Source organism: Zingiber officinale, chromosome 3B, assembly GCF_018446385.1.
Source record: "Zingiber officinale cultivar Zhangliang chromosome 3B, Zo_v1.1, whole genome shotgun sequence".
Lineage (NCBI taxonomy): Eukaryota > Viridiplantae > Streptophyta > Magnoliopsida > Zingiberales > Zingiberaceae > Zingiber > Zingiber officinale.
Genome location: NC_055991.1, coordinates 122,074,088 through 122,096,335, shown reverse-complemented (window position 1 = coordinate 122,096,335; position 22,248 = coordinate 122,074,088). Strand labels below are relative to the sequence as shown.

The 22,248-nt window shown below is 35.2% G+C and overlaps 1 protein-coding gene across 1 annotated transcript; it reads left to right on the top strand.

Moving 5' to 3' along the window:
- Positions 1–6,653: 6,653 nt before the first annotated feature.
- Positions 6,654–18,761, top strand: LOC121967525 (casein kinase II subunit alpha-2-like). The gene is made up of 10 exons (XM_042517817.1): positions 6,654–6,871; positions 8,212–8,341; positions 11,103–11,297; positions 13,666–13,823; positions 16,160–16,250; positions 16,360–16,425; positions 17,597–17,679; positions 17,763–17,826; positions 17,951–18,019; positions 18,402–18,761. Exons 1-10 carry the CDS (start codon positions 6,786–6,788, stop codon positions 18,459–18,461), a joined length of 1,002 nt encoding a protein of 333 aa, XP_042373751.1. The 5' UTR covers positions 6,654–6,785; the 3' UTR covers positions 18,462–18,761.
- The last annotated feature ends 3,487 nt before the right edge of the window (positions 18,762–22,248 follow it).

Genomic DNA, 22,248 nt, shown 5'->3' with positions numbered 1-22,248 from the left:
AACAATATTTTGATCCCCTTGTTGTAGGGAAAGTGATAACTCATTTGTAATTCTCAATATATACTTCATCAAATGTAACACAAAAACAAATTGATAACTCTCCATCTTCTCAATTAAACATGCGGCAACACCTTTATTCGCAAAATAAGAGGCATCATCATGTACATTTCCTAACACTTCTATCACTGAAGACCGCATAGAGCATAAACGAAGTAATGTTAAGTAGTGTGATCCCCAACGAGTATCTCCAGGTCTTGCTAAACTAGTTTCTTAATTTTTTTCCTTTTCCACTAGTAATTTCTCCACTTTCCAATTCAGCAATTATCTTATCATGTTGAATCTTTCTAAGTTGATCTCTCCTCTTACAAGATGCTCCAGATATATCACAATCATGGTTATATACCAAAAAAATTCACTCACAGTAAAATTATCATGGGCAACAGTAACAAGAACTAATTGGAGCTGATGAGAGAAACAATGAACTAGGATTGGAAAAGATCCTGAAAATCCCGACCCTTCCCGAATCCCATCCCATTTCCGACCCGAAAATATCCCGACCCGACATTTTCCCAACCCGAAAGTTCGGGATTTTTCCCGTCCCGATCACTATCGGGAAAGGGATCAGGAAATTTTTTTTTCTCCCGATGGGAATCCCGTCCCGATCCGATTATATTATAATATTATTTTTTATATTAAAAATATTATTTTTTTATATTTTAAGCATCTAACCATTATGTTTTTTTTTGTCTCTCCATTTTTCTCATACTTCATCATAATTTTGTTTCTAAATAATTTATTGGCAATGTGTGAAGAAGATTGTAACGACCCACCTTCTACTGACTAAACTGTAAGGCCGGGGGTTACGGTTGCTAAACTATTCTGTGTCTATCACTGAAGTTTAATGTGCGGAAAGCTGAACTAATTAAAATCTCTGCTAATTGCTATAAAATCTAGAATTCATGTTCAAAATACCATTTCATTGTTGTACATATGCTAAAGGAGGGAATCTAAACTTTCCGTTTGATCAAGGAGCTGAAATCAGACGTTTCCAGCTGAAATCAGACTTCCTAATCGATTGAAGCTGAGACTCGATCGATTGAAAGGCTTCCATTGATTGATCCAACGTGCTTATGTGCACGGAGGTCTTTTTTGAATCGATCGGTCGATCGATCCAGCCTGGCCAATCGATTCAGCAGCTCTCTGTTCGCGGAATTTATTTCCTGATCGATCGGCTGATCGATCCATGGCCAATCGATCAGCTGATCGATTCATCATCTCTCTGTACGCGGAAAAATCACTCCCCAATCGATCGGCTGATCGATTGAGGACCCTCCAATTGATCGGCTGATCGATTGGAGCTCTGATTTCTGCGATTTCTGCTGCCTTCCACCACTAATCCATATACAATACAAATGTATCAACTTAAAAACATCATAAGCTCCCTAGGCATGCCATTACTGTCATCGTTCATGGTTTATTAACTGACATCAAAGTAACTAGTAGTCTAGGCGTAGCATGGTGCATACTTTCACAATTCATGACAATTAAACATTCTAAAGGTGTGGAATAATAAGAATATAAGAAGTTCTAATTCTTTAAACTTGCTAGTCCCTAAGAGTCTTTATTCCAAGTTCCTTCTCACACACATCTTGACACATTGGCCTCCAGCCTCCGCTAACCCATCTTCCCTTTACCTGTATCTGCAGTATAAGGAAAAGGAAACTATAAGCTTGGGAGCTTAGTAAGAACCATCTACCTCACAAAACATGCATTCGATGAAATCATACTTTTAAAAGATGTTATTTGAAACACATGCTGATATTCACACTGGAAAATGCTAAAACATGGCATACTAATATATGAGTCATGACAATCAAATACTGATCATAGAACTATCTTGTTGTATCACTAAGGAAAACTGAACGGATACATAAACTAAGCTAAACTGATGCTAGGCTAATGCTGAATCTGAACTACATTCACATAACTGAATTGTGAAGTTTTGAAAACTATTTTTCATAATAGATAAAAAATAATAATCATGCTGCTGATGGGCCTGGCAATTGTACTTACTATGCGCGCATCCCTAACTAAGCCCGAGGTAGCTAGTCCCGAATCTAGTAGGGTTTACTAGGTTATCTAAACCTAGGGACGACTATGGGAGCCCAACCCAAGGACAACTAAGAGTCCAGCACAGTGCCACTGATAAAAGTAAAATACTGATTCATAAGCTAATTTATCTTATCTTGCTCTTACTAGGTTATCTGAACCTAGAGCTAGGTTATCTGAACCTAGGGACAACTGTGGGAGCTGACCCATTGGACCGTAGTCCCATATAAACTGAAGCAAGACTAAGCATACTATTTAAAATGTTTCTATGGCATTTAACTGAGCTATTAAAATGCCTATTGTAGCATTTAACTATACTAGTCATTTTATCGAACACTTGTGTGCTCTATCTCTCCTCTCTATTAGGGAACCACCTCTAGGCACCCGACAGCGTCTAAAACCCCAAAACTGGAGAGGGAAATGTGTCTGGCCCATCTAGAGGTGCTCAAATAAACCCTAAACTTGCGAGGAGGGTCAAATACACCCTACGTGCCGAAAAATCTGCATTTGGCTGAACTAAAAACATAAAAACATATGATTAACTACTTATACTGTAGGTGAGGGGTTACTTACTTCCTGCGCTAGGTTTCTTACAATTCTGATTGCTAGATTTCCGGAGAAGAAGATCTCTTCGGCGATCTTCTTGTGTCTACGTGTTCTTCTCGTGGGGAGGAGCGTCCTCGTATCGGAGTTGTCGCTGGAAGGTGTTCCTACGACCCTAGGGATGGAACCCTAGGTCTCTTGGGGCTTGGTGTGCCGAGAGGGTGAGGAAGAGGGAGAGGGCGGCGATGGAGGGTGAGGGTGAGGAAGAGTTGCCGATCCAAAATAATAAGTCCTCACTTAAATTCTCTATTTACATTAAGTGATTAATACGACCCAACTAACCCATAACTATAATTTCTCTCATCTTCTTTTAGCACACCCCTGCTGGGGCCACCTGGTTACTAAAGTCATGCTATAAGTTGTAGGGACTAATAGGTTGCGGGTTCAATTCCTGCTTAGGGTATTTTACGTTTTTATTTAATTTTGCTACTTCCGTTATTCCAAAAATTCCATAAAAATATTCTAAAATTCCAGAAAAATAATAGAATATTTCTAAAATTTATTTGAGAATTTTCGGGTGTTACAAAGATAGTCAGTTAGTTTATTTTAGCATATGAAAACTGATAAAATGATATGGGTTCAATTCCTGCTTAGGGTATTTTACGTTTTTATTTAATTTTGCTACTTTCGTTATTCCAAAAATTCCATAAAAATATTCTAAAATTCCATAAAAATAATAGAATATTTCTAAAATTTATTTGAGAATTTTCGGGTGTTACAAAGATAGTCAGTTAGTTTATTTTAGCATATGAAAACTGATAAAATGATATAAAGAATAATTTTTGTTATCTTTTTTCTGTAGGTTGAATCCAAGCATTTCTAAGGACTAAAGTCACCATATCATCAATTCATTATTGATACAATGACTAACATGATAACTTTTATTTTTGGATTTTCTTGTATTAGGTATAAAGTATAAACTAAGTAGTAGTTGTAGTTTTTTTTATTAGTTTTAATATATTTATGATGTCCTAGGAAGATACTTTAGTTTTTAATGGTTATGTACCATGAAATCGTTTTAATTTATTTGTATCGTACTAAAAAATTGTTCGAGTCTCCATAGATTTTTTTTAAAAAAAATATTTTTGGGGATATTCTTACGGGTCCCTACCCGATCCTGAATATTCGGGATCCCGAACATTCGAGTCCTGACACTTTTCGGGTACCGGATCGGGAGAAAAAAAAATCCCAATTCTTATCGAGACGGGTATTGGGTAAGGGGGTTACGGGACGGGTCCCGACCCGATCCCACCCCTACAATGAACATACATTGCAAATGGATTTTCTTGTAGTATCAGGGATTTCAATCCATTAAACTCACCATGCATATTTGAAGCTCCATCATATCCTTGGCCTCTCAATCTAGATAATGATAAACCATGTTGCATAAATAAAGCATCAATGACCATTTTCAAAGAATGAGAACTAGTGTCAGGCACATGCACAACCGCAAGAAGTCATTCAATCACACATCCTTCTTTATTCACATACCTCAAAACAACTCTCATATGCTCCTTCACTGAACTGTCCCGAGCCTCATCAACCATCAAAGGAAAGAATTATCTCCAATATCATTGATTATAGCAAGTGTGATCTCTGAAGCACAAGCACATGTTAAATCCTTTTGAATTTTTGGGGAAGTCAATTGGTTGTTTGCAGGAGCATTTTGTTTTATAACTTTAGAAACCTCTTCATTTCGTTGGTTATACCATTCAAGCAACTCAAGAAAATTATCTCTATTTGAGAACTAGTTGACTCATCGTGTCCTCGAAAAGGTAACCCTTGCTTCAATAGAAAGCGTGTCACATCCAACATTGCTGTTAAACGAGTACGATAATTAATTTCCATATCGCGACTATGTACTCGTAAAATATTCCCCACACTATGTCTTTGATCTTGAAAAGTCTCAAATTGTATTCTAGCTTCATTGTGACAGCTATTCACAGTCCCCATATGACGATTGAATCTTTCTAATGCCCTTTTCTAATTGTTGTATCCATCTTTTATAAAGGCATTATCTACATTTTCTTTATTTAACGATTTGAAAAGATAACACCAAAAACAAAATGCAGCATCTTTTGATATGCTATACTCTAGTCATGTATATTTTTTATACCAAGTTCCTTGAAAACTTCTTTCTTGATTACCAAAAGTTATTTTCGGATACACATGACCATTTGGTTGACAAGGCCCTCGGAGCACATACTCTCTTCGAGCTTGATCTCGAATAACAATATCAAAATTTTCAATTGGTTTTCGTAATCCCGGATCACTAACAATATCATCCAAATTTAATTCTACACGATATTGATTTTCCACTTGTTCAATAACATTCGACTCATTAGAGGAGCCAGAGCCGGAACTACAAGTTCGTTTAAAAAATCTCTCCATATCCTACACAAATAAATAACTAAAAATAAATTATGTAATGCAAAAATATATATTGAACTAAAAGTTTAATAAACTACCACTACCAAGTACCAATATAATAGAATAGTAATGGAAAACTAAACTACAAATGCAATCCTGTACATTTTACAAAGAAAATCAAATAATAATGGAAAACTACCAATCTAATAGAAAACTAAACTTCAATGGTAAAATGGTATTCTCTACATTTCCAAAAAAAAAAAAAAAAAAATCAAATTATAAAAAAAAATAAAACACAACAAATCTAAGTTCAAACCTTTTGGAGAAATGACGTTGGAGCTTGGAGCCTTAGAGATTCAGTTGCCGGTTGCCGGTTGGAGAATGGAGACTACTGTCGCTGCTTGTCGCTTGGCTGTTCGCGAGCGAGACCGCGGGTCCGCAACTCAACCGAGGCTCAGAGGCACCGACTACAACACTTGGAGACTTGGTTGGAGGATTGGAGCCTTGGAGGAGAATTGGAGTGGGAGAGGAAGAGGTTAGGGATTTAGGGTTTCCACCATCGTTCTGTGAAGCAGAAGCGAAGAGGGCAAACCGACAAAGAATTAAAGAAAATAAAAGGTAGAGGTCGTGTTTAATGTTTTTACTTTTTTATTATTATTTCATTTATTTAACGTTGGGTCTGCTTACTAAGTTATATATTATTTAATTAAAGATGCTAAGAATATGAAAAAAAAACGTCTCGTTCTTCTCCGGCACCCGCACTACACGCACCGCACAGACGCACAATGGCACAGGCAAGCAGCGCCGCAAGCCCGCAATGGCACCGCCGCACCAGTGCACGGCGCACTGCGGCACCGCGCTTACACCAGCACTAGCAGCAAGCGTCGTGGGTGGCGTCCAAGTGGGGGGAGGCTGAAGCCTCCTCATCCTCTTGTGTCGCTCGGAAATTTTCTTGTCATCTGACAATGTCCAATGGATGACAACCACGCTGGGGGGGGGGGGGGCTGAAGCCTCCCTCAACCCTCCAGTCGATCCGCCATTGGTAGACGTGACAATGAAAGAATTCTTAATGGGCTCTAACCACTATGAATGCTCTTATAGCCGTCACTATGGAAGCTCTTTGAGAGCTCCAATTACTACTATGGCCAAAGAGAAGAAGCTTTTTTGTTTATAGAGGAGCTCCCTTTATTTTGATAAAAAGCTGCACCATATTCATAGATCTATTTCTTCTCTTTTTTTTTTTTAGTTTAGTTTTTTAAAAATAATAAAATAGTAAATAAAAATAATTTGTGAGAAAAGGTGGGTTCATTAAAAAAAATTGTTAAAAGATTTTTTAATAAAAAAATATATAAATTTTTTTATTTTTTACGTGGTATGAATATCATAATAAAAGAATTTTCAAAGAGTCAAACATGGGTGACTAGAGCTGCGCTGTCCATAATCACGGATGATGCCCTTTCGACTCGGGATCGGAATCTCAACTTTAAGCCGAAGGGTGTCCCACCAGCTTTGGACTCCTTCTGTATATTCCGTGGGCCGAACCGGCCCATATAAGCAATCCGGACGAGCCTGAAAGAACCGGTCTCTTTGCCTTTGCCGCTTGCTCTGGCTGTCAATCCTCCCCTCCTCCGCTGTGCTTTCACGCTCCTCTCATTGCTTCTTGCCGCTGCGATCGTCTGGATCTCGCGGGAGGAGGCTCCACCATGTCGAAGTCCCGGGTGTACACCGATGTTAACGTTCTCCGGCCCAAGGAGTACTGGGATTACGAATCGCTCACCGTCCAGTGGGGGTAAGAGTTCCTTTTCCCCAGCCCTAGGGCTGGATTAGGCGTCGATCACCTTGATCCATTTTAGGTTTTTTTTTTCTAGTTTCTGTACAGATTGGGGATCAGCGAGCGATCCATTGGCTCCGCGTCTATTTGCTTCTCCCGTGCTTTGCTCATGGATTAGTTTGTTTTTTTTTTGTCGATTTTATGTTAATGATAAGTAAAAAAGGGGATACAGGAGCAGCAGTCGAGGTTTTTAGGATCTCAAAATAGAAATATGAAAATTACCGTAGCAGACGTGTTCCTTACACTGACTGCATGTCTGATTTGGTTACATAGACACGACTTAGAGAGGATATACGACTAACCAGTGGTGCCAAATCTGGGCAATCTAGCTGATGAGTAATGATCGATCGTTTGAATTGACTTCTTTTCAAGCCTCACTTCTCTGGTGCTTGAATACTTTGCAATTTATTTCTTCCAAGCATTGTCTATATGTTTCCATGGGCTCATCTTGTTTACACCACATATGACTTGTGCAAACCAGTGTTGTGATCTCTGAACAAATCCTTAACAAGAACTATCACTGATAGACATGGTTGAATCTTCAAACACCTTGTTTCCCCTTCAGTTAACCGTTGAGTACCTTCACATATTTTGTCTACCGATCTTCTAATTATTGCTTCTGTATTAGTGGCTGCCAACTTAGTCTGTTATTGTGTCAGGATCTGCACTTTGTTTGTTACCAGCATTTTTTCAAAGTGGTTCATTTTGTTGCATATGTTAATTCATATTCAATACTCCATAGACATTGGATTAGCACATTATTTTAATCCTCAATTTGGGTCAACTAGACCAACTTAGTTTATTCGTTCAACCATCATCATAAATCTTTGAAAATTCCATTAATCTAGTACAGCAATTCAGTCCAGTTGCAAAAATTCAACATAATGAGAAGGAAAATATTCTTTGAAAAGATACTGATTAATGGAATATTCATTTGATGGTTCAGCATGAAAGAGATTTAAATTTAACTGAGGCTGAGTCTAGCTGCTTAATCTTCAAGTGCTAATGAATATTTCAATAAAGGAGAAAATCTAGATCATTTTTTTCTTTACAATAGAAATTAAAGAATCATTGCTTGATTCTGTTGATGAGAGATACAACTGTGATATCTGTGAGAAGTTTGGCTAATATGTCTGCCATATATGTGCTTGCATATTATATATGCATGTGGTCCCTACTGAATGATATCTATTTATTATTTTCAAACATTATTTACCAATAAGAATAAGATGTACTTTTTTTATTCACTTGAAAATGAAGAAATATGCTTTACAAGGTTCCAAAGCTTATTTTTTCAGGAATCAAGATGATTATGAGGTTGTGCGGAAAGTTGGAAGAGGAAAGTATAGTGAAGTCTTTGAAGGTATAAATGTAACAAATAATGAGAAGTGCATTATCAAGATCCTAAAGCCTGTGAAGAAAAAGAAGGTATTGATATGTCCTTCAGTGTGCTAACTTTTTTATTATGTATAGCATCAAGTTTCACTTTTGTATATGGACTTTCTTTTAGGGTTAACAGTAAACCTAATTTTACTTTCAAAGCATAGAATCTAGTTTCTCACATACTAATCGTTAAGGAAAAGAAGATACCAAGGTTCTAAAATTTGCTAGGCGCTAGTCGGGTGCTAGACTAGCGCCTAGCGCCTAGCGCCTAGACCGCCTAAGCGGGGACTAGGCGCTGTTAGGCGGATTCCACGGTATCAGTATAAATTACATAATAATTAAAGTAAATTATCTTTCAATTTGTAAGTATCAAAATGAAAACAAATTACTTTTCAACTTTAATAAATATTGTGAGTGTTTGATGAAATGACGTTTTTAAAGGATGAGGTTTTGACCAACCTTCAATTCAATCCCTTTCAAGTCACTCAGTTGAGGAAAAATCAAACAACAAATTTTTCTTCAAATCAATTTCTCTAGCCTTTTAACTCTTTGATTTCTCTAAAATATGAGCTTCTTCATTCGCTTTGAAGATGAAGTTTGGTGCTAGCCGCTAGGACAAGCCAACAAATCGATTTTCTTGTTGGACCAAAGTTTAGGCCTTATAAAACTTAAAGCCCAACACAGAAGAAAAAAAAAATTACATTACAACTTTTTTTAATTGGGTTTTAAATTTAAAAGCCCAAACTAAAAAAAATCATGAAAACTTTGCACTATTTCTGCAGGGCCTAGACGATTCAATCGATTAGTTGGTGTCTAGGGCCACCTAACCCCGCCTATGCACCAAGGCCGCCTAAGCTGGCCAGGCATGTTTTTGGTGCGGCTGGCTGGCGCCTAGTGCCTTGGCGGCCGCCTAGGCCGATTTTTAGAACACGGGAAGATACATAGATGCTTGATAGGGTGCTTATATGTTATCAAATTTAATGTATGCCTAAAGTTAGGTTCGTCAAAGAGAAAGTTGGATGGGGTATGGATGGAAACACATAGGGTACCTGGTGAATGCTATTTCTGAAGGTATTTACACATGGCCAAAAGAAAAGTTAGACTGTCCGCTTAGAATGTTGGTGTCCAAGTGTCGGATAAAGGGGGTAGATGAAGACTCCCAAGTATAAGAGCTCATCAATTTGTTCCTGTTTGAATAGGAACTTGATTAATTTCCCACATTTTTAACCCTAATCCAAACATGATGCATATCTTTAGTCTAATGTAATCTGCATGTACCTGTGAATGAACCAAACTCAAACTAGATTCAAGTCTGATTTGTTTATCTAATATCTCTACCCAAATCTTGTTTGAAATCAATTACTATGTTTGCAAGCATAAGTGGGTCAGCTAGGTGTGGCTACTCGAAAATTGCTACCCTCACAAATTAGGATTGAAATTGAACCTCCATTGCCTTCAGTGACCTTGTATGCTAATGATGTTTAAACACTTGAACTACATCGTCTTAACTCCTGTTTACTTGGGAGAAGGGAAATAAAATCCCCTGAAAGTTTTCTGTGGAAAGTTTTCTCTTGTTTATTTCGTGAAAAAGAATGGACTACTTATCCTTTCTGTTATTTCCTTATTATAAAATAATGTGCAGACAGATTTAAGAATCTATCCGTGGATATTATTTGGATATTTTTTTATCCGTCCAAATCGAACTGAACACAACTTTCCTTCCTCACTTGTCTTGCTTCCCAGTCAAATCTCTCTCAACTTCGACCTCAGGCAGCCGTGAGCCACGGGTGGCCTCGCCTCTCATCGCGGGCGGCACTGTGCGGTTGCCTCATGCGGTTGGGAGCCATGGGCAGCACTGCACGGTTGCCTAGTGCGGCCTTGCGTCGCAGACAACCTCGCTCACGGGCATGGCCAACCTTGCATGCAGCTTGAGCTTATTTTTTCTTTTCCATCCTCTTCCTTCCTCTGTTCCTTTCTTTTTTTTCCTCTTCCTTTTCCCTAGGGTTTTTTTTCCACCTTGGATTCCTTTCCTTCCTCAATCCATATCTTGGAGTAAACAGAGCCTTAATCTATCTTCTTGGAAATATTTCCTAAAGGAATTGTGCTTGCTTACATCCCAGACATCAATCCATCAAACTCACAGGATGCATGGCCTGGAGAAAGAGGGACTACATGATTCTTGTAAAACACATAAAGACAATGGAACCAATTATAAGTAAAAGAATGCTTCTCAATTATGAAATATTCTCGCTCACTTCTTATCTTTCTAATATGTTGATCTTCCTTGCTGCATATTTTGATTGAAAAACACTTGTTTATTATTCAAAAAAAGATAAATTGGAAAACAGTGTAACCTCCCGTATTCTCCATTTCACGTTTTTTTTGTCTTGCTTCATGGTCTAACCTCCTGGAGAATCAACTATATTTGACTATTTTGAGTATGTCTTCAACTACTCTGTTCTGAGTAAACTATCCTTTTTCACAAGTAACAAATTAGGATATTACTGCCTCTCTTAGTGTATTTGTATTCTCTATGAATACTGTATAGGATGTTCTGTTTAGTGTACTTGTATTGTCTCTTGGTCAGCATGGATGGCTAATTATTAATCTTTCGCTGACCTTGTGAACATCATTCTCGATGAAGCGCTCAATCAAATATTGTTCTTGTTATATTCTTACATTTTGATGTTGTATCCTTTCATGGCTTGTTTTTTTCTTAAGAATATTCAATGGGGTTTGTGCTTATTGTTTATAGGTTTTTGTATTTTTTCTTACAAAGATGAATGCTGTTTCCTCTATTATGCAGATAAAGAGAGAGATTAAAATTCTCCAGAACCTTTGTGGTGGTCCAAATATTGTCAAACTTTACGACATTGTCAGGGATCAACACTCAAAAACTCCAAGCTTGATATTTGAATATGTCAATAGCACTGACTTCAAAGTGTTATATCCTACATTGACAGATTATGACATACGATACTACATTTATGAACTACTCAAGGTTTGCTTTTAGCCCTCTTGTAATATATGACCGACTTACATATTTTTTACATGTTTTTAGACAGAAGATATTATGCATTTCTCTTGTATTAGTCTCTCAATAACAATTTATGATGGATGGACAAAATATCTTAAAACAATGCATTTTGTAAGTTGTGGAGATAAATATTCTACCACCAACTTATTTTCTGGTCAAAAGGAATGTAATTTGATTTGTTGTTGCAAAGGGAACACAAAAATTTCCTCATGTAATTATGAGGCTATTATCATCAGCCAACGTGCTCCCAACTAATTGAGCTGGGCTGATTTGGTCTCCAACAAATTTCATAGACATATAACAAACAATAAAATTTTAAACAATTTAAAAACTTTGAATTTTTATCATTTTAAAATAGGATTTTGAAAATCCCTATTGCATTATTCTTCTCGACCTTGGAGAATTTGACTCCAGGTAAATTGTTGGCATTGTCTTCAATGGATTCCACGCATAAGTAACATGACCTTATGAAGTCTATTAAAGTTTTTATTGTTATCCTTTCTTGGACAACCTTTCCAGTGAGTAAGAAGTTGATGCACTAGTCTTTTTTTTAGTCTTGATTTTGTCTCTTTTTGTTTTGGTCGTCCCTTTCTAATAAATAAAAAGGAGCGCAAGGATGATGACCATGTTTTCACAATACTTAGAACATAACCCTGAAAAAGTTTACATAAAAGGTTGAAGAATTGAATTTCGTATAGCAAATTACTATCTAATTTAAAATATGAACTTGTGGTTAAATAAGCCAACATTATAAATAAACATGCATTATGATCAGCTCTTCCCAATGCCATTAAACATGGATGCTTTTAAAAGTATATAATATGGAACAATTTGAGTTCGTGAATGCAAGATGAGAATTCATCATATCATTATGTACTTTATAATAATTTATAACAATGCTGACATGTATAAATTTGTTTCTAGTATTGCTATGTGCCTCTTGTATCAGCACACTAGAAAACTCTATAGGTTGACGAGCTTTCTAAACATGAATAATTAAAAAAGTACACATGCTAATTTGAATTTTAATTGATTTCTCAATATTACAATCAGAGTCTTGCATTCTTAGTTTATGATGTTACTTCTGTTCAATTCTCTCTTTTTGTAATTTCTAAGAAACATGAACTAGTTATACTTTATTAGCCTAAGTCTAGATCATGTTCTCTAAAGTAGTCAAGTGCGGATTTCATAGATTGATAGTACAACTCATTTTTTTAATAAAATAACGATTCAATTCATCCCAAATACATCTGTAATTGACTTTTAATAAAAAAAACTAAAGATTTAATATGCTCTAACAATTTTCCTAGATCTAACAAGTGAGGATTTTATAGTCTAGGTCTTGTTGTTGGTCCTCTAAAGGTGTCAAGTGAGGTTTTTATTGACTGAGAGCACAACTCCTTTTTCTATAAAATAATGATTTAGTTCATCCCAAATAAATCTCTAATCGTTTTTTATAAAAAATTAAAGAACTTTTAAAATGTTCTAACAAATTTCCTGGAAGTATAACACTATAAAATTTTAAAGAACTTAGACAACATTAAAACTTTCAACAAATTATAATAATATTTGAAATCCAAAATGCCTTATGTTTTCACATGTTTTGTGCCATTAGTATGACATTCAACGTTTACTAAATTGTAAACCTCTCTATCAGATAACTAATTAGAATATTAATTTTCCCCATCTATTGGCATGGGTTGCTATATTGTCTGCTTGTTTCCCTAGACTATTTGAGGATTTGATCAATAATAGAGAAAATTATATGTATTTAAAAGGTTGGCAAATTTATTGGAAGGAGTGGCAGCAGTATAGGTGGTGACTTTGTTTTGGTTTTCTTTGTAATTTTCTTTTTTACATTGAGATATGGCCTCAAATTTATGATTTGTTGTGATGCTTACAAAAAAACTGAGGATGAATGGGTATAGGAGGTTATCACTTAACAAGAGAGTGAAATAGTTGGAGAAAGTTCTTAAAAAACTATCAGATTTGGATTTTTTTTTTGTTGCTTTCAAATCCCATTGTAGAATGTATGTATGAAATGTAGTTTTCTTCATAAATACATTTGGAATGATGTTGATGCGATAATTTCTACTTGTTAAAATTTGGGACCCATGATGAAATATTGCTATTTCAGCTGCAACTGTTATTTTACTCTTACAGTTTTTTTAATCCTTAAAGATGGATTTGATTGGCCATTATGCTGTCCTGCCCAACTAAACTCGTTGTATCGAGTTATTATTTGTTCTCTCTTTTTGAAATTACCACAAAATAATTTCCTCTAATGTGTTTCATATTGCTCTGTTCATTTATAACTTTCCTGCACTTCCAGGCAATGGATTACTGCCATTCTCAGGGAATTATGCATCGAGATGTCAAGCCTCATAATGTTATGATAGACCACGAGCTCCGGAAGCTCCGGTTGATAGACTGGGGACTTGCTGAATTCTATCATCCTGGCAAGGAGTACAATGTTCGTGTAGCTTCAAGGTATGTCATGCTATGAACTTCACGAGTTTTTCAATTGTCTATTGTTAGATATCCTGAAATAAACCCTTTAATATTCAATCTATTAGAATGGGATGATGAAGTTACATTCAGTAATAGATTAATGTCGGCCTTTTTGAAGTTTGGATGTCAGTACAGTGGCATATCTGCCTGACTGGATTAGACACATGATTTTGTGAAGGACCACTTAGCAGCTATGCAGTTGCCTTGGCAGATTTGGAAGAGGATTGCATGGTGTATATGCCTACATATGTTGTGGAAAAAAGAAGAAAAAACCTATTTTGTATAATTTGCACCTTTGTGGATTGAACTAAATAGATTTAAGAACCTAAATTACACTATTGGGTAGCTTGTAAGTTAAACAAACACTTTTGCAAGTGACAAGCTATATATATATATATATATATATATAAAACTTGTATTGCACATGTCCCTCTCACGTACTACATATGCACTATTCATTTGGGTGATTGCCTATCAATGCCTGGATTAGACAACATCAGCTGTAGATGTGCATGCACAACCAAGCAAGGTGGCTAGTGTAATCCAGTGGGATTACAGCAATATTATATAGATTTTAATCATTATCATTGCCAAACTATGTCAGCAATTCAATTGTTTGAGATAGGTTATAAAAAAAAAGGGTTGATCCGCTACCTTAGCGGCCCTCCTAGTGCCGGCCCTACGGATATGGAGGGAGGTACATGCAGGTACACAGGCCATAGGTAGGGCTATAAATGAACCAAGCGTTCGTGAACAAGCTTGGTGTTTGGCTTGGTAAGAGCTTGTTTATGTTCGTTCAATATACACAAGATTAATTAAATAAACAAGCTTGAACAACTCGTTAAACTAAACAAACAAGCTTGAACACATATGAGTTCAGCTCGTTAATGTTCGTGAACAACGTTCGTGAATAATGTTCACGAACCATATTCATTAACAAAACTCTTTTCAATATGCTAAATAAATAATAAAATAAAATAAAACAAAACAAACAAATAAGTTTAAATTATCAAGCTCAATAAACAATCAAACAACTAAAGTTTTCAAACAATCAAACAATCTTGAATTGAGAGTTCGATAACATCTAAACAAACCAAGCTTGAATCAAGCTCAAGTCAAGCTTCAATTGAGAGTTCGGTAACATCTAAATAAGCCAAGCTCAAGCCAAGCTTCAAACAAGCTTAAGCTCATAAAAAATAAACCAAGCCAAGTTTGAACAATCATTTTAAAAGCTTGGTTCATTTTAAGCTCGTCTCGGTTACCTTATCAAACAAGCTTGAACACCCCAAAGCCCAGCTCGACTCAGCTTGTTTACAGCCCTAGACATAGGCGCATGGTGGGGTTAACCCCAGGTCATCAGTTCCTGACAATCGACCCCTAGCCATTACGCCAAAGATGCCACACCCACCATCTGCGCTACGCCTACCATCTGCGCTACGCCCTGGGGGCTTGAGATAGGTTATAAAGATCTTATCCCTCGTTGCACTTTATCATCAGCATGTATTTTGCTTTACTTGTATTCAATCACAGTACTGATAACTTTTTGTCAAATACTATAGGCACCACTTTAAGTAACACAGTATATTTGCGGAGAGATTCATCAATATTCTTGATGTTGGTCATTTCTCTTAATTTTTCTTTTGACCTTTTCCGCCTCATTCACATAGTGCACCAACATGTACTAATTTTCTTGTTTAAGTTGGCCTTTCGGAAAAAAGAACCATCATGATGGTATAGTTTGGTTTTTCTGTTTGTACTTGCTGCAAAATGTGTTCCCCCACTTGTCGATGTTGGAGAAATCTTTACTTCAGTAGATCTTCCAAATACTTCACCCCTGTAAGGAATAAACCAAGCTTAATTGTCTGCTATTCATCTTTCACTTGCTATTGCAGATGATTTCTGTCAGTTTCTATAGAAGTGCCCTAAATCTTCCACGCACCAAGTCACCAATAAATATAATTTTAGCATTATTACGGGAATTAAAAAAAAGTGGTAGAGGAATAAGAATTACAGGGAAATTCTGGTGTTAAAAGAATTATATTATTATTTTTTTGCATTCGTCATGGAAATTAATTTTAAAAAGAAAAACTTGGTGGAGTATATTCTTCGTCCAGATATTTGAGTTTCCAGTGAAGCAGTATCGTCAATATAATTTAGCTGATAAATGTAATTCAGCAAGCTGTCTGAAGCAAAGTCCAATGGTATTATTTTATAGCCATTTGTTTAAATAGTAATGAAATCTATTTTATTAAATATGCCAAATTGTCATGTACTCTCTGGAATGAAATTCAACTGTGGGTGTGGTTTGTACGCAGATATTTCAAGGGCCCTGAGCTCTTGGTTGACTTGCAAGATTATGACTATTCTTTGGACATGTGGAGTCTTGGTTGCATGTTTGCTGGAATGGTGAGTGTACCTGCTGGGGAATTAATGCACTTCTAAATACTGTCTCCTTGTAGGCTTCCCAATCTTCTAATGCCAAATACATTGATGTTCTTCTGTTGTTTGATTTCAGATATTTCGAAAAGAACCTTTCTTCTATGGCCATGACAATCATGATCAGCTTGTCAAAATTGCTAAGGTAACAAGATCTACCTTTAATGAAGTCAGTGTTTGGTCTATTGATATCTGAATCAGCACTAAAATTGAAAATCCACATAGTATAACACCTATAAATTAAAAATAGGTCAATCCTGTGACACTTTGATTTATCCGTTTCAAATGAATTGAAGACGAGAGGTCAGGTTACTGAGTTAAAATAGTTTTAGTTTGTGCGTTGGTCTATATTTTCAATTCATGTTAGTTTTTGTTGTTGTATTTTGTATGCCGTTATCTATATTTATGGTTTTATGGACTTTAGTTGTATAATATGTTTTTATGCTTGAATCTTTGGTATGATTGATGACTTTTATATTTGTTTTTATTTATGCTCAGTTGAGATGATTTCATATTTTTGTGCCATGGAATGTTTTTATTCTAACATCTCTTAGATAAAGTGTTTATTGATGTTTATATGAGAATATTTTTTCTAAGATTTCATAGATACAAATGATGATCACAAAGTTTATGTTCTTTATTGGTTAAAAGTGTTTTTTTTTTCCTTTGGAAAATAGGATCTTATTGAAGTCCATAATGGGGGCATTGGAATGAGATTACATGGAAATAGAATAAAGTCTGTCATTTCTCTTTCCCCTTCAGTTTGCAAGATATCAAACTGACCTGACCTAAAATTTTGTCATTTTATAGCCAATTACTAATAAATTTACAATGTTGTGGTGCATTGTGAGATTTAGTTGATATTACGGCCTGCATTTTGCCATACAAACTCAAACTGTTCCTAATTAAACGGTAGCCTTAGCTGCTTAATACTTGCATAGGTGCTAATAACTAATGTCTATGCCTATCTGTTTAGCCAAACTGATACTATGACCTGCTACCATTGCGTTGAGTAGTTCATGGGTATCCAAATAAATGGGTAATTGAATTCTTTCCAAGTATAAAATTATTGTTAATTAAGATTAACAAATATAATGACAGCATATTAGTCAGTTGCTAATAAAATCATTAAATTATCATAAATGTAGCTACACAACAAGAAATTACCAATACTATCACCATTGACCCATCAAAAGAAAATAACTACTTAAATATGCACCCTTGCACACGGGTTCATGGTTAGGGTACCCATTACCATCCCTATGCTTTTGCGGGAGACTTATAATGATTGGATATTCATTCATCTTCTTTTCCAGGTTCTTGGTACTGATGAACTAAATGTGTACCTAAACAAGTATCGGCTAGAGCTCGATCCACAGCTTGATGCTCTCGTTGGAAGGTATGAGGTACTTGTGAGTTGTGATGGAATGTTCATAAGCTCTAATATTTCCCAAATTTATATTTTTGCTTTTCTTTCTTCAGGCACAGCAGAAAACCATGGTCTAAATTCATTAATGCTGACAATCAACACCTTGTTTCTCCCGAGGTTTCTATTTGTGTTCACTTCAAATTTGCTGAAAGAATAAAAATTACTGTTTTCAAATTTAATTTTGCTAACTATATGTATATTCAACATTGTCCTCTGTCATGGCTGGCAAAAACCTGTGCAGGCAATAGATTTTCTTGATAAACTCCTGCGATACGATCATCAGGATAGGCTCACTGCACGAGAAGCAATGGTATCATCTGAATTTATGTTCATTTACTACAGTTCTTTCCTTGTATCATCAAAATACCTGGGGCTAAGATGATTTTAAGACATCACCCCCTGAAATATGATATAGAATGAAGCTTTAGTTATAGAAGGTAGTTAAAAATGGATCGACATGTTTTGGATACTCTGAATTTCTCTTAAAAAAAACTTTTTGGTCATCTGTGTCCTCAATTTGAAGTAGACTTCAGAGATCTGAAAGAACCGGCCAAATGCTTTATCAATGTTCATTGATATAGATGCCCTGAACTCTGGCAAGCAAACAACCACAATATGCATATACATATTTTAGAAAAAAAGTCATAAATGTGAGATTTGCAGTAACATGCTTAATATATAATACTGTGCAGGCACATCCATATTTTCTTCAAGTGAGAGCAGCAGAGAACAGTAGGATGCGGACCCAGTAAAAGTGTCATGCGGGCTAGTTGATATGGAATCCGGGTTGTAGATTATTCACATTACGACATTGCTTTGGAGCATCTTTTATCATTACCCCTAAGCACTTGGATGGCGTTGTGTGATTTTCTCTTTCATAGCACTGATTTCATTGTGATGGTGTCTGAGTTTGTTTAGAGGTGACAAGATTCTATCTTGCGTAGCATCACGACCAACTTTGTTTGGCTATGCAATAGTTTAGTTTGGTTTGCCAAAAATGAACAGAAGTAAATACCTAATATCTAGTTAATCAGCAAAATAATCTTTGTTAAGTAGCCCAATAATAAAGATGAAAAATATAATGGCTGTGCCAGTAGGTTGATACACGATATGGTTGGTCGAAACAAAACTTCAGGATGGAGTTTGATAGCATGTTTACGGTCTTAAACTTTTACAGTTTGTCTATATGGTGCCTTGATAGCATCATTCCTAAGTTTTAAGTGTTAGTTATTTAACATGTTCTCTTTCCTAAAAGTAACAAGCTCATTAATTTTCTTTATTGTCAAAAGGCTGCTCTGCAGGCCCTTACATTACCAAACTAAATTTGCCACGGTATATTAATCCCTTGGTACGTAAGTAATAAATGCCTGGTCTTTAAGCATCCAATGAGCAATGCGCCTCCGTGAGTGACATCTGACATGAAAGATTTGACGCGATTAAAATTTAATTTTTAAATTATTTTTATTTGTATATAATATTCTTTTTCTTTTTTCTTTTAAATTAAAATAAATAAATTTTCTCTCCTAAAATTCTTGTTTCTCTCGCGCCGTGCTGTTGATGTCTTAGGCTCTCAATATTTTCAAATTTTCTTTCATGGACTGTTCTCACCGTGCTATGCTGACTACCGAATACATGTCGTGCATTCCATATTTGTACTTTGTTGTGTTCAGTTTGGTTGCCATTGGCTTGATCATTAGTGTTGTAAATAAAAGTCAAGTTTTAAAGTGTTCAAGCTTGTTTGATAAGATAATTGAACCGAGTTTAAAATGAACTAAGCTTTTGAAATAATTATTCAAGTTTGTTTTGGTTTATTTTTTATGAGCTAGAGTTTGTTTAAAGTTTGGTTTGAGTTTGGTTCGTTTAAATATTATCGAGCTCTCAATTCAATCTTGGTTCAAGTTTGATTCATTTATATGCTATCAAGCTCTCAATTCAAACTTGCTTGATTGTTTGAAAATTTTAATTATTTGATTGGTTCTTAAGCTTGATAATTTAAATTTATTTATTTATTTTATTTTATTATTTATTTAGCATATTGAAAAGAATTTTATTAATGAACATGGTTCACGAACGTTGTTCACGAACGTTAACGAGCTGAGCACATATGTGTTCAAACTTGTTTGCTTAGTTTAACGAGCTGTTCAAACTTCTTTGTTTAATTAATTTTATGTATATTGAATGAACATAAACAAATTTTTACTAAGTCAAACATCAAATTTGTTCACAAATACTTGATTCATTTACAGTCCTATTGATCATTTACAAATACTCATTGAAGCAAGTTTGCATTTCAGCAATGGTAATTCTATATTTTCATTCGACTTTCTTTTGTGTAAATCTCAATTTTATTTTTATAGCGAAAAAGACACAGTAAGTGGAGAAGAGCTTGAATCTTTACGGTAAGTTTGGCTCATATTATCATTTATAACTTTAGTTATGTGATTATCAGGTAATCACATAATTAAATTTATGAAAAATAAAATATAACCTAATATTGTTTAGTTTAAACTGAATTATATAACGAAAACTTATTTGGTTGAAGATTTTAATGTATAATCTAATTTAATATTTTACTATTTTATTGTCAGTTACAAAATTAATCATATATATTACTTTTTTTTCTTTCCAAACTTTACGTTTTTTTACTTTACATTTTGTTTTTTTTTTTTGCAACTTTACGTTTTCCTCTATTTTTTTTTTTTTTTTTTAACTTTACGTGTATATATATATATATATATAGTTAGTTAGTTAGTTAGTTAGTTAGTTAGTTAGTTAGAAGGTAGGAGTTCTATGTGAGGTTTGGTGGTTAAGGGGTGGAGAATAAAGAGATAGTCTGATACTATTAGGGATATTATATGTGAGGAAAAGAAAATAGCATAATCCTTGGTTAGAAGAAAAGCTCTATCTGGTGCTACAAGAAAATTTAAGCCTAGGACTAAGTGAACATTAGGATGTAATAACGGTTTAATCCATAGTTTAGACAGTGGGAGTGGTGTGTCGTATTTACCACAGTTGTCATAAAATTTCAAATGGCTGTTGGTGACAAATTGCGTGCAAGCTAATTGTTAGCCATCAAATTGTGTACTTAGTAATGATTGTGATGCAATTTTTATAAAATTTTTTGGTAAAACTGAAAGAAGTGTATTTTCATTTATGGTGGAGTTGGTGACTCCACTGTCTAGAAAGACATGTAGGGTAAACTCATGGTCATGGATATTTACCAGACATTTGACTATAATGTCTAGAGTTTTTCCCGTATTACAGATACTAGAGGCTTTTATAAAGACCATATCTCTATCTATCATGTCCATTGGTGTAAGTTGTAAGCCTTTGCCTTTATTAAGAGTAGCTTGAGAGGGATGTGGAGGAAGGTTTTCTTTTATTTGTTTATCTAGGGTCTCTAGTTCTGTTTCTAATTTATTAATACGAGTTTCTAATACAGAGACTTTTATTTCTAATAAAAATTTCGAGTATCTCCTTTAGAGAGTTGGCTTCTGGGTATTGTAATAGAGAACAACTGTTGAAGACAAAGATTACAGGCTTGATTCTTACATAACTTATAGGTACCTCTTTTATCTAAAGATGGATAATAGCTACAAAAGAAACAAGGAATGTTATCAGTTCCTGTTTTGAGTATCCACTCATGTGGACAGTTAAGTTCTTCTGTAGGCTTTGTACTGTGTTGTTTAAATATTAGATTGGTATATGGAAATGGAACTTCATCCCATAATTTTTCTAGATTGTCTAGTGTATCATAAGGTATGTAATTTTGACTTTCAGGATGTAGGTTATACTGCTGGTATGAAGGTTGCAAGAAGGAGTTTACAAGACTATAGTCAGAAGGAGGAATAACTTCTTCTATGTCATCTACAGAAACAATAGAGTAGATGGAGGATGTGTCAGAAACATCTGACTGTACTTCTACTAAATCAAGATTTGTACAGGTAACTAGCTTTGCTTCTCTAGTATATAAATTCTTTTTATTTGGGCAGGCAGAAGATAAGTGGCATGGTTCATTACAGGCGAAGAACATGATGGTATTAGCATACGTCTTCTTTGGTTTGAATTTTTGCACATGTTTTTCTTTATTGAGATAGGGTTTTTTTTCTTGACTTTTTCTAATATAATAGGTCTTTTTGGGTTTTATTGCCTTAGGTCTTGATACCGATTTTCTTGGTGTTCTTGATGAATGATATAGTCTTGGTCTAGGTTAGGTGAGACCATATTGTTGAGGGGTATATATCTAGCTACAAAATCCATATTGTTGATTTTTGAGTTGTTTTTGTATGTGGATATAGGTACATTTTTCTTTAAGTATAGAAATAATGTATTGGATTCTTACTCCAATATTATCGTATTGCGGTGCTACATTCATATCTGTCCAGGCCTTATGTATTTTCTTTCCTAAGTCTCTTGGAAGTTTGCTAAAGAGTCTTTCCCCTAGTTCTGGGTTACAATAGTTTCTTGAGACCGCTGTTAATGCTAAGAAGTCATTACAAAAAGGTTTAATCTAGTTCCAACTAAAAAGTTGTAATTGTT

What these genes read in the sequence shown, in the direction of transcription:
- LOC121967525 (XM_042517817.1), top strand. Translation starts at nt 6,786, where the DNA reads ATGTCGAAGTCCCGGGTGTACACCGATGTTAACGTTCTCCGGCCCAAG. An exon ending in AATGTTCGTGTAGCTTCAAG is followed by an intron (nt 13,824 to 16,159) that starts GTATGTCATGCT and finishes GTTTGTACGCAG; the next exon opens with ATATTTCAAGGGCCCTGAGC. An exon ending in GTTGCATGTTTGCTGGAATG is followed by an intron (nt 16,251 to 16,359) that starts GTGAGTGTACCT and finishes GTTTGATTTCAG; the next exon opens with ATATTTCGAAAAGAACCTTT.